This window comes from Prionailurus viverrinus, chromosome C1 (genome assembly GCF_022837055.1).
Source record: "Prionailurus viverrinus isolate Anna chromosome C1, UM_Priviv_1.0, whole genome shotgun sequence".
In the NCBI taxonomy this organism is placed as follows: Eukaryota; Metazoa; Chordata; class Mammalia; order Carnivora; family Felidae; genus Prionailurus; species Prionailurus viverrinus.
In genome coordinates this window covers 181,484,362-181,497,037 of record NC_062568.1, presented here as the reverse complement: position 1 = coordinate 181,497,037, position 12,676 = coordinate 181,484,362, and the positions used below count along the sequence as shown (strand labels likewise).

The 12,676-nt window shown below is 41.8% G+C and overlaps 1 protein-coding gene across 3 annotated transcripts in view; it reads right to left on the bottom strand.

Moving 5' to 3' along the window:
* Positions 1 to 12,320, bottom strand: part of FOXJ3 (forkhead box J3) — a 149,476-nt gene extending 137,156 nt beyond the window's left edge. Inside the window, exon 1 of one of the 3 annotated variants that reach the window (XM_047870540.1) lies at positions 12,149 to 12,320. Coding sequence is in view for 1 of the 3 variants with exons in the window: in XM_047870544.1 (XP_047726500.1) it covers positions 11,718 to 11,745 (28 nt within the window). In the remaining 2 variants the exon portion in view is untranslated. Of the gene's footprint in view, positions 1 to 9,959; positions 11,571 to 11,717; positions 11,977 to 12,148 lie in introns of those variants that run through there. The other 2 variants (XM_047870544.1, XM_047870541.1) reach the window with 2 other exon arrangements.
* Between the last annotated feature and the right edge of the window lie 356 nt (positions 12,321 to 12,676).

Below are 12,676 nucleotides of genomic sequence, written 5' to 3'. Positions count from 1 at the left end.
GCTGCTAAAAAGAAACCAAATACAATCTTAAACTTCATTAAAAGAATAGTACCCAGATCAAGGAGGGTAGCAGTCCCATGCACTCTTCACTGCTTAGTTCACAACTGGAGTATTGTGCTCTGTTTTGAGCACCAAATTTTAGAAAACACTTGCAAGCTAGAATGCTTGCAGGGAGAGATACCAGACCAGTGAGGAGTTTAGAAGCCCAATGTCAAGTGTAGAATGACTGAAAAAACTAGGTGTGTTTAGCGTAAAGAAGAAAACACTTCTCAGTCTTCCATGTCACCTCAACCACAGAGACCCCCAGTATAGTATTTTCCAGAGGATTTCAAGAGTTGGTAATAGGCATTCCACTGCCAGATAAGTTTAAAATAAATATTGTTTTCTCTAATAGATTTATCAAAATGTTCAATATCCTCTAGTGCTTTGTGATTCTTTAAGGATGGTCAGTATTTCCCAAATGTGACCATCTGTTCATTCATACAACAAAAATTCACCAAGCCCCAATTATTTGCCAAACACTCCTCCAAATGCTGGGATACAATGAACATTTTTAAGATTCTGGAGCATACCTTGTAAAATAGCCAACCTGAACCTCTTGATATTCCTCTAACTTCCATTGTGCTTCCATATCTCTAGGGTTGTTTTTTTTTTTTTATTCTGTCAGCCTACAAGGTCCATCACTAATCTTGATTCAAACATTATCTCCAACACAAAGCTTTTCTGACCATAAGCAAAAACTCTCTTTCCAACAAGCCAATGGCTCCTTCTCTGTATCCGTTTTGTGAACAGACTATGCCTTTTAATCACCTTCAGATCTCTCATAATGCCCAGGACAGTGTCCTGCATGCACAGGTGTTCAAGAAATATTTGCTCAATGAGTAATCATTGAACTAGTTGAAGGATTATCTTGTTAAAGAACACAAACTAGGTCTCTACTGTTCCACACAGGACCAGAAAAGAAATGAAGTTAAAGGAAATTTTGCCTCAGTTAGAGCTAATGACAATCTACCTTACAGGTATCAGTGACTACAGGTGTTCTAAGAGTAGCCAAAGGACTATGTATCAAGTGCTTTAGTGGGAAATCTCACTGGTCAGAATGATTAATTCTCAAGATCCTAGGAACTACTGTATTTCTATCATAGATAAAAGGAAACTTTTGATGTATTTGTATCAATATTAAAATTAAGCTTAAATACCCTTTAATTTACTGCTATAGTGATTATATAATGATGCCTGTTATGCGTTATTTACAGTGCTAAGTATAGAGGATAAATAACAAAAGACACTGTCTCCATCCTAGAAGAGTCAATATAAGGTTGTTCCCAAAGCAAATATGAATGCCTAGGTCATTTACCTCAGTAAGAAATGCTCCTTAGATGAGGAAATTCTTTAGATAAATGATTTTGAATATTTTGCAGGCAGAGAAATAACCATGAAGCCATTAGCTCTTCTTAGAGACATCTACTGAAACCACTAAATACATTAAGTTCTTCAAAAAAACAAAGCTAGCCATTCTGCCTTTTTAGTCAAAAACTAGAAAACAGAAGAAATTCCAGGATACCTCCATATGACAAGGCTTATCTCTGCAATGCCACTCCCAAACTAAAACCTGTAGTCTTTTACTTGTGTAAGGACCCTTTAACTTGTGTCCCCAGCATTTAGTACACTGCCCAACACACAGCAGATGGTAATAAATGAGCAAACATGTGAGAGAAATTAATGAGCCCAATGTCCCTGGATGAAAACAGTATCTTAAAGAAGCACTAACAAGTGGTTTTTCTTATTAGAAACCTGCCAACAATACAGTACCAGACAAGTAGATCTTAAGTCTAGTTTTCATTATAAATCAAAGTGCTATTTTTAGGTCACTTATTGATAAGTAATTACTGTAAGTAAACCTAAGGTCTTGGTTGCTTCTAGGGAACTAAAATTAATTCCTTAATCAGCAGAGTTAAACGACCAAATTGTAATGCAGAGAAAAACCCAAACACTTAACACACCCTCAACTTGACCCATAGATTATAATAAAATAATTTATTATAAAACTGATTTATTAACATAACTGCCCAAAAAGAAAAGTACTTTGGGGCACCAGGGTGGCTCAGTCAGTTAGGTGTCTGACTTTGGCTCAGGTCATGATCTCATGGTTCATGGTTCAAGCCCTGCGTCAGGCTCTGTGCTGACAGCTCAGCCTGGAGCCTGCTTTGGATTCTGTGTCTCCTTCTCTCTCTGCCCCTCCCTCCCTCCCTCACACTCTTTCTCTTTGCCCCTGCCCCACTAGAGCTCTGTCTCGTCTCTCAAAAATAAAAAAAAATTTTAATAAAAAAAGCAAACTTTGATAACACCAAGTGTTTAAACTGCTCTTCAAAAGTGTTATGATTCACGTTTTTCTAAGTTCTCATATAAACCATAAAAATCATCCTTGGGGCGCCTGGGTGGCGCAGTCGGTTAAGCGTCCGACTTCAGCCAGGTCACAATCTCGCGGTCCGTGAGTTCGAGCCCCGCGTCAGGCTCTGGGCTGATGGCTCGGAGCCTGGAGCCTGTTTCCGATTCTGTGTCTCCCTCTCTCTCTGCCCCTCCCCTGTTCGTGCTCTGCCTCTCTCTGTCCCAAAAATAAATAAAAAACGTTGAAAAAAAAATTAAAAAAAAAAATCATCCTTGTTTATTTTTTCTGATTATAACAATGGTATGAGCTCACTGTAGAGAACTTAGAAAATATAAACAGGTTCAAAGGAGAAAATAAGGACTACCCATTGTAATGGTTTCTTTCAGTCTTTTTTTCTATCCAGTTATAGCTTCTTTATATACTATCACTCTTCCTACCCACTGGGCAAGAAACGATATCCTAACTATGATAGTAACCCAAATAGCCACAGTAGATTCATGTTCCAGGTACAATTTCTTATGTCTAAGTTTTACAGATGCGTACTTCCATAAAATAAGACCAAATCTGCTATTCTGTAATTCTTTTTTAAGTTTATTTATTTTGAGATGGCATGTGCGTGCACAAGTGGGAGAGAGGCAGCGACAGAACAAGAGCGAGAATATCCCAAGCAGGCTCCACTTGCTAGATCGATCTCACGAACCACGAGATCATGACCTGAGCAGACATCAAGAATCGGATAAGCCACCCAGGCACTCCACTATTTCGTAATTCTTAAAAGTGTCCCTTTTGATTCTGTCTCCTCCTTGCCTCCAGAATTCTACAAAGGAGACTCAAGTAAAAATACATCCAATGACTGGAAATGGACCCAAATTTAACAAGGGAAGAAGGTATTTTCAATAGTTTTATGTCCCTTACTCTGTTATTGTCACAAGACAAGTTCTGCTCCAAGTAGCTCAGGTCCTTTGGGGTCCATAACCTTTAAGTTCTATCTCAAAAACCCAAAGTATGTTCTTAAAACTTTCTCAGTTTCTACTAAACAGTACAAGACCAGAAACAGAATGCAGGATCTGGGTCCCAGTCTCTGCTCTACTAAACAACTGGAGTGACACTAAGTCTTAGCCTGTATCTCATTTTCTCTATTTGTCAATAAGCATATTACTTGCCCTACCTCTATTACTTGGCTGGTGGGAGGTTCCAGAATCCAACAAATTAGAGAAAATACTTTTCAAAAAGTATTATTCAAATGTAAGATGAATATTTTTCCAAAATACACATCCCCTATAATAAACTATATAAAACATGACTTCCCCATTTCAAGGGGAAGGCAAAGATGCCTTTTCTGATGGTGATTCCTGTCTATTTACATGAGGATATAATACCTTCAACAGCTCCTTACAAAGGGTAGACAGGTAAAGCATGTCTTAGATTCACAGACCCAACCACACTAGCAGAAACTGAATCCATATATTATTTATCTCTGTACCATGAGTCAGTCAACCTGCTCCTGACTGTAGCATATTTGACTATTGTATATTTCCCGAAGTTCTACACCCAAACCACAGAAACTTTAGTCATTTTTAACAATTTAATAAGCACCCACGTACCCACCAACTAAAATCTAAGATCTTAACAATAACTTATTTTTACCTCTCAACCCCATCTCTATAAACAAACAATTTAAAATTATTAGCGAGTTCTAGTGGTCTGCCCCCCTCATCCATTCCTCTCACAAATCTGTGTCAACATACAATAAGGACAGGTCTGAACTGTAAGAAAAATTACAATTCCAACTTCTGAGATCTTCAATAAGGTAACATCAGCACTACAACAATCAGATCAATCTTATTTCCTTGATATCACTGTACTACTGTCCAGGTAGGTGAATTCAGTCACAGCTTTTAGCTGTACTGAAAATGAAATGTACTGAAATGTACTGAAAATGTTGTATACAGATACACAGAGTCGTCCTGGAATAATCAACTCTACAGTGTCTCTCCCATATGTGACCTAACTCTTCAGGACCATCTCTACATAGGAAGATTATGAAAAAATAGCCAATGCTATGCTACAGTTTGAATGTGTCCTCCCTAAAATTCATCACATGTTGAAATCCTAACCCCCAAAAATGATGGTAGTAGGAAGTGGGTCTTTGGGAGGTGCTTAGGTCATGAGAGTAGAACTTTCATGAATAGGATTAGTGTCTTATTAAAGAGGCTCCAGAGGGATCCCTTGCACCTTTCACCATGTTAAGGTGCCAGCTACAAAGGGGGCCTTTACCAGAAGGCAACCATGCTGGTGTGCCTTCATCTTAGACTTACCAGCCTCCAGAATGACAAGCAATTAACTTCTGTCACTTATAAACTACATAGTCTGTGGTATTTTGTTATAGCCGTCCAAACAGACTAAGACAGCCAACATGCAAAGTTTGTAGAGACTCTCTCTAAAAACCCACATAAGGACTTTCCCCACCCCCAAACTGTTAGCATTTCAACTCAGAAGAGAGTTCTCTAAGATTATGTTCCGACAATAGTTCCTCTTATTGCATTCCATAAGCGTGAGTCCATTACAAACTACTTCACCCATTGATGATGGGAAGTAAGTCAGACAGGGCAGCGTCAATGTAGGTCTGATTAGGCTAAAACGAAATCACTTCAGATTTATGGTAAAAATTCTTAAAGCCACCAGAGTGGTTTAGTTAATTATTAAAACTAGGTTTATTAAATGTGTCAAAGTAAGAGTTCTTATTGAATACGGTTCTAATTATATTCTTATTTATCCTATATTTTATCTTGTTACAGTACTAAAGTTTGACACCATATATGAATCTCATTTGCTTTCTGTTTCAGTTACTTTGTTTCAATTCTATAGAAAAGTGATAACCATTTTGAAAGACATCACATTCTCAGGTAATCAGTTGATATGTCAAGCAGAATAGCAGCCAAAGGTACCTAACTTAAAATAAGTAGAATGCCATTGTTATAAATATAAATACAACATCTGGCTCCACATAACAAAGCTATTTCCATATCCCAACAGATGGCCCATAGTAATAATGCTTTGCTGATCTGGTTATAACAAATTATATTAAATCCAAAATCCTGTATAGCAGATGCCTTTTCCAATTTCAGTATAAGTCAATCTCTTTAACCAAAAGACTGTGCTTTGGTTCTTGTGATTTGTGCACTAAAATCCAATTACACCAATTAAGATGGTCAAATTTTTTGACAGTTGTTATAAAATGCCACTGTGGTGTTTTCTGAGTTTTGGAGTGAAAGAGGGTAGTGTACCTCTATCTGGGACTGAAACACTAACTGCTGAAAATGGAAAACAAAAATTCAGTTATAGGAAAGCTAAGGAAGGTAAAAGTGAGTTTCTGCTGTCTTAAGCCAAGGTTTCTGAACAGTAACAACGTGGAAAGGTTAAGTGACTAACAAAGACAACAGTGAAGACCATGAAAATAATGCAATTTCTGAGCTGAGAGGCTATTAGCAAGGACAAACAAAAAATGTACCTGAAAGCATAAACATGTATCCCTGTGCACTACAGTATTAGGTTCACATTTTTTTTTAATGTGGACACAATGTCAACTTTAATTTTGCTGTTTGTTTCCCCAACATACTCAAAATCCAATCTTCATATTCTCGTCATGCCCCCTTACTTGAAATATTACCCTCCGTTAACTCCTATAACACAGCAAGCAGTACAAGGTAGTGATTAACAGCCATGGAGTTCTGAAAATAGACTGCAGGCGTTCAAATCCTGCCTCTTTCCATCCCTACCTACACAACCTTAGGCAAACTACTTAACCTCTCTGCGCCTGTTTCCTCTCTGTGCCTACAAAATTAATCAAAATAAAATCTTTCAGAGTTGTTATGAGAATTATATAAATAATAAATGTAAAGTACTTAGAACACTTTCAGACCCACAGTAAGACTTCAGAAAATGTTAGCTATTACTATTATCACTACCACTATCATCATCATCACACCCACTGACGTTCTGAAAGAAAAGGCAGAAATATGAGATGACTTATCTAAATCACAAACAAGTGACAGAATCTGGTTAAAAAAAACAACAACTACACACACACACACACACACACACACACACACACACACACGAGTGTTCATTTTAAGTCCTGAAGATTAAACATTAAAAATCACTGATTCACTGGGGCGCCTGGGTGGCTCAGTCGGTTAAGCGTTCGACTTCAGCTCAGGTCATGATCTCACAGCTCGTGAGTTCGAGCCCCGTGTCGGGCTCTGTGCTGACTCAGAGCCTGGAGCTTGCTTCGGACTGTGTCTCCCTCTCCCTCTCTACCCCTCCTGCGCTCATGTTCTGTCTCTCTCTGTCTCAAAAATAAATAAACATTTAAAAAAAAAAAATTTTTTTAATTACTCATGGGGCGCCTGGGTGGCTTGGTTGGTTAAATATCCGACTTCGGCTCAGGTCATGATCTCACGGTCCGTGAGTTCGAGCCCTGCATCGGGCTCTGTGCTGACAGCTCAGAGCCTGGAGCCTGTTTCAGATTCTGTCTCTGTCCCTCCCCTGTTCATGCTCTGTCTCTCTCTGTCTCAAAAATAAATAAACATTAAAAAAAAATTTTTTAATTAAAAATAAATAAATAAATAATAAAAAATTACTCATTCACTAAGGGGATTTCCCAGCCCCTCTAATTATCCAGAAATTCATATAAGAATCCTTTAAGTTAGAACAGCAGCACAGAGTAATAGAAAGCAATCAACAAGAAGATCCAATGGACTAAGAAGATCCAATAGCTCCATTACTGATTTAAATTTACAATCTTGGGTAAATAAACTATTCTGAACTTCAAATCGCTCATCTCAAAAAATGTCTTGCCTACATTATAGGACTGGGAATGCTGTATGGTATACGTAAACCATTAACACTACATGAATGTTCAAGGGCCGTGTCTTACTCATTTTTATATCCCTAAGGCCCAGCAGAATGCATAGCAGAGGTTACACTCTAAAAGAGGGGTGGAGGGCATCTGGGTGGCTCAGTCAGTTACACATAAGACTTCACTCTGGCTCTGGTCATGATCTCAAGGTCATGAGATCAAGCCCTGCAGTGGACTCCGTGCTGAGCATGGAGCCTGCTTGGGATATTCTCTCTCTCTCTCTCTCTCTCTCTCTCTCTCTCTGTCTGTCTCCCCCTCTGCTCCTCCCCCAGCTAGGGCGAGTGCGCTCTTAAAAAAAAAAAAAAAGAAGAAGAAGAAAGAGAAGAAAAGAAAAAAATAAAAGAGCTTTAAGAAATTTTTTAAAAAATAAAAAATGAAGTAAAAGGGGTAAAATTGGCAGGGTGAGGATGAAGATGAAGAAATGGAAGGGTTTTTAAAAGTATAAGAAACTCAAAAATTCAATAGATAAATGAATAAAAGGTAGCATATTATTCAGCAATAAAAGAGAATGAAATAGTGATACAAACTACAAGATGGGTAACCCTTGAAACATTATGCTAAGTGAAAGAAGCCAGACACAAAAGACCATATGCTGTATGATTCCATTTATATGAAATGTCCAGAACAGGGTACAGACTTCCTTTTTGGGGATGATGAAATGACTAAAGATGATTGTGGTGATGGATAAACAACTTGATGAATATACTAAAAACTGTTAAGCTGTCTAAACCAGTGAACTGTATAGTATGTGAATTATACCTCAATAAAACTTTAAAAAAAGAATTAAGAAAAAAGTTTGCGAGAACCATTAAAGTATAAACTCACTGGCTTTAGAACATGTTTGTTTCTTTTTTAAAGAAAAAACACCCGGGGTACCTGGGTGGCTCAGTCGGTTAAGCATCCAACTTTGGCTCAGGTCATGATATGGTGGTTTGTGAATTCGAGCCTTGTGTCAGGCTCTGCGCTAACAGGTAGGAGCCTGGAGCCTGGTTCAAATTCTGTGTCTCCTCCTCTCTCTGTCCCTCCCATGTTCATGCTCTGTCTCTCAATAATAAATAAACGTTAAAAACAAAAACTTGAGTTATCTGATATTTGAGTAGCTCTGACATGTGGAGAAGAATGAGACTGGCAGAAGCATTAGGAGAAAACACTTAAAATTACCACCCCAGACCATAAGATCTCTATAAATCCTTCTGTGGAAAAAAAATCTGACATCTATTCTTATCCTTCGTTTCGAAATTCTAAGGTTAAAAATTACTTCCTGGTCCTACTTCAATAGTGTTTTCATCATGATCATTGTTTCTAAACTTCCAGACTACCTTTGATACCATGAACCATACTACCTCTCCTCTTCTTGGCTTCTGTAGCACTAAGGTATTTCCTGATTCTTCTCAGAATGTTTTACCCGTTAGCCTATATAAAACGACACCCAAAATTCCAAACTTCAAAGTTACTTCACCAGCATACTACCAACTTCCCATCACTCATCTGCTCACCTGTTTTTTACTTCCATCTGTAGCCCTGGTCAGTGAACAATCTACATTTTCATCTGTTAATCATATAGCAATGTACTACTCTACTCAATTCTTCATTGTCTTCACTAAGGTTGGAAAACAGTGGTATGGCTCAACCAAAATAATTCCTATGCTATTTCTAAGTGGCTTTGCAACATGGGGTACATTTTTTTCTTCTGAACAGTCTCTGTTTTTCTAACTGTTCTGCTTAAACTAGCCCCCATTTCCAGAGTCAAACGAGCGAAAAGAGAAGGCCATCAGGACTGGCAGGAAAGTAGCCTGCTACTGAAAAATTTATTGTACACAATCTAGCGTTGCCCATAACCAATCTTAGCTCATTTTCCTTCACAGTGATACTTTCCTGATTTCCCTATTATCAGTCATCCTCCCAGGACTCTAGGCTTTTTGTCTTTTAATGTTTTATTTGCATTCCTCCCTTTGCCCACAATCATTACTAACTTGAAATTAATTTTTACTCACATATACATCTTCTTATATATCCTATGCTTCTTAGGACAGTGTAATAACCAAATATAAAAGCTCAAAATTGAGACTGCCTGGGTTCAAATCCTGGCTCTGCAGCTTACTCTATGGGATTTGAAGCAAGTTACTTAACCTCTCTGTAGCTTGGTCTCGTCATAGGAATAGTAAGACCTTATTATGAAGATTTTGAGTTAAATACAATTAATAAGCTTAGAACAGTGCCTGGGAAACAGGAAACAATAAACGTTGGCTATTAGTTTATTCCCATAATCATTATGTCAGAACCTAATCTTAGTCCTAAAATTCTCAAAGAGCATTCTAGTCAGTCTCCTCGCTCCAGAACATTCAGATAATACAAAAACCTTCATCGGGAACCATATGCATGATCTCAGTCCTAGTCGTTAGAACCCAATATGGCACCTCATCAAACTAAACCTTCCATCCTTGACAGATTCTCCACAAACACCTACTCACCAATCCTGAACTCATCTGTCACTACTCACCAACACAGATTCTCTGTGCAGGCCAACAGGCTTAGTATCTTTTATAAACACTGTCACTTCTCCGCCTTTGTAAACACCCCTCCTTCACCCTCCTGGAATACATCTTCTTCCCTTTGAAAATTCCTATCTTTTGCAAATCTCACTTATACCTTGAACGTTGGTTGCACTGCTATTCCAACCAGGCGTTTGATGATGCTTGATAATTATGAATGACGTCTTACATGCTGTTTCCCCAAAGAAGTTGAAGCATTTGTAGAGACCACATATTTTATTCCTTGAGTCTCTTCACACAGACTACTTCGCACACGGCACAGTATTTTGCCGAAGTACACAAATGCTGACTGACTTACTAAAAAACTCTGTTTCCGAATGCATCAGAAAAACAGTCTCTATTTTCCACTGCCCCACCCAAACTTAGCATGATGAAAGCAGATAGAATCTGTATTTATTTTTATTTTGCACAGGAGAATACACTAACAGTTGTACCACATAAAAGGAAAATATATTCAAAGAGAACACACAATGCAAAAGAACAAATCAAGAAAAAGTGACAGTGCCAGCCATCTTGGAATCTGAAAAGTGACTTCAAAATATTAAGATTTTATTTCACCCAAACTAATGAACCAAAGAGAGCCAAAATAAACATGTCCTGACTCCATCCAAAAACTACCTAATGAAAGCATGACAAAGTCCCCGGTATCACAAAAAAATCAAGAACAAGATTCACCTCAACTCCGAGAGACACAAAAAGAAAAAACAAATCCTCAGGTGTACATTAAAAAAAAAAAAAAAAAACCACCAAAAAAACTAAAAAAGTCAATCACATCTATATATGCCACCAAAACAGAAATATGAAGGGAGTTACTGCTTTTCCACAAATATTTGCTATGGTCTGGGAGGAATAAAAGGCTTCTCTCACTGCTACTCTAGCTACCGGGAGCAATCTGTGGTCACACAAGAGCAAAACACAGGAAGATGGAAACCTTTAACCTGGAAGAGACATTAAAAAAAACTACCCAAAACACATGTTTCAAAACCAGTTTCAAAATACAAAGCAGCGCAAAGGTACTCAACAGAACGAAAAGAAAAGTGAAATAAAAGAGCTCCCACGAAATATGTGACTCAGTGAAAACTATCTAGTACCCCCTTGCAAGTAAAGAGCAATGGATGGAATACTTTCATGACATGCACTCGTTCCAGTGGGAAGCAAAATAGAAGGAAAAAATAAACTGAATGTCAGGAAAAGCCAAGATGCCCACCAACCTCTAACTCCCTGGCCAGCCCAACGCAGCTCATTCAGGAATCCAACTGAACTGCACAACACAGAAAAGGGACACCTTTGCCAGCCAAACACGCGCGCGCACACACGCACACGCACACACACAAAGTAGAACGGAGAAGTGAAAACTATACACCTCAATGCATCAGCAGCTAGAGCCCACTCTTTTAGATGGAGCAACAGAGAAAAGAACAAGAACAGCTAAATGGAGAGGAGGAAAGACGTCTCGGAAAACTAAGCCCTGTCATGTCCCCTACTGCTGTCAATTTCCGAGAGTACAACTCTTGCTTTCTCCCAGCTAACCAACAGTCGGCCTCAGCAAAGCAAACTGACCCTAACACCTTCCACGCCACGGGAGGAAATCAGAGAGGAAAAACCACCGCGTAAACCTCCCTCCTCACCAGCTGCAAAAAATGGAGGGGGGAGGGGGGGAGACACCCTACCACGTGGGCAGGATGCAACACACACAGGGCAGCAACACGTCCGCATGGAACGGCGGCCCCTGCCCCAATGCCGGCAGAGGACACGCCGTCAGGATGGGTGGGAACGGAGGCCCCTCGCGCGGGCCTCACCCAGAAGGGCACCCCTGAGACGCGACATATTGCCCGACCCGCCGGCCGAAAAGCACCCCAAGCTTGAAGGGAAGAAGCTGCCATGCCGAGGTAGGGGGCCAGCCCAGGCCAGGGGGCAGGTCGCGGAGAGGAAGAGACGGCCGCTGTCCTCGGACTCGGCGCCCCCGGGAACCCCGTCTGGCTCCCCCGGGCCCCGCCTGGGGGAGGGGCCGGAGGCGCGGAGCTGCCGCTTCCCGGCTGAGGGGCAGCAGCAGCTGAGGAGAAGCGCCGCGGGGGAGGGAGGGACCCAGCCCTCGCCACCCGCCAAGCACCAGCCCGGGCCCGGGCCCCCTGCCCCGCCCGCTACCCACGCCGCAGCGCGGCCGCGGCCGAGAGAAGGGAGAGGGCGTCTCGCGGAGGGCAGCCCCTGCCTCCGTCCCGGGAGATGCCCCAGCCCCGCCTCCTCGCCCGCCGCCCCGGCCCCGCCGCCCTGGCGGCTGGCACTCACCTCAAGGCTGCGCAGGCCGGGACGGCCCGGCCGAGCCCCCGGCCGCTGCGTGCGTCTCCGCCCCCGGGAAAGATCCCAACGGCGCCTGGTGCGAGCGGCCGAGGCCCCGAGCAGCGCCGAGAGCGGCGGCGGCAGCGGGAGCAGCCAACATCCGGGGCCGCGCACCCGGAACTACTTCCCGACCCGCTCCCCTCCCGCCCCCGCCGTCGCCTCCGCCTCTCGCGACGTCGCTGCGCCACCGGCACGGCGTCAGCGGCGTCCCCTCCCCTCCGCGGTCACGGCCGCCGCACCGCGCGCGGGATCCCTCCGCTGGGACAAGTAGTGCCCCTCGACTAGGGGGCCTCTACCACGGCGCGGCGGGTGTTTTGGAGCGGCCGGCAGCTCCGAGGGATGTGGGGTCTCTGCGCATCAGAGTGGAGACTAGGAAGTGTGGGAGAGGGCTGTGGACAGCAGGGACCTGCGGCCTTGGACCCTGCTCACAGATTTCTCAGACCCCGTGCACCGAAGGGTTGACGCCTCGTGACCTTG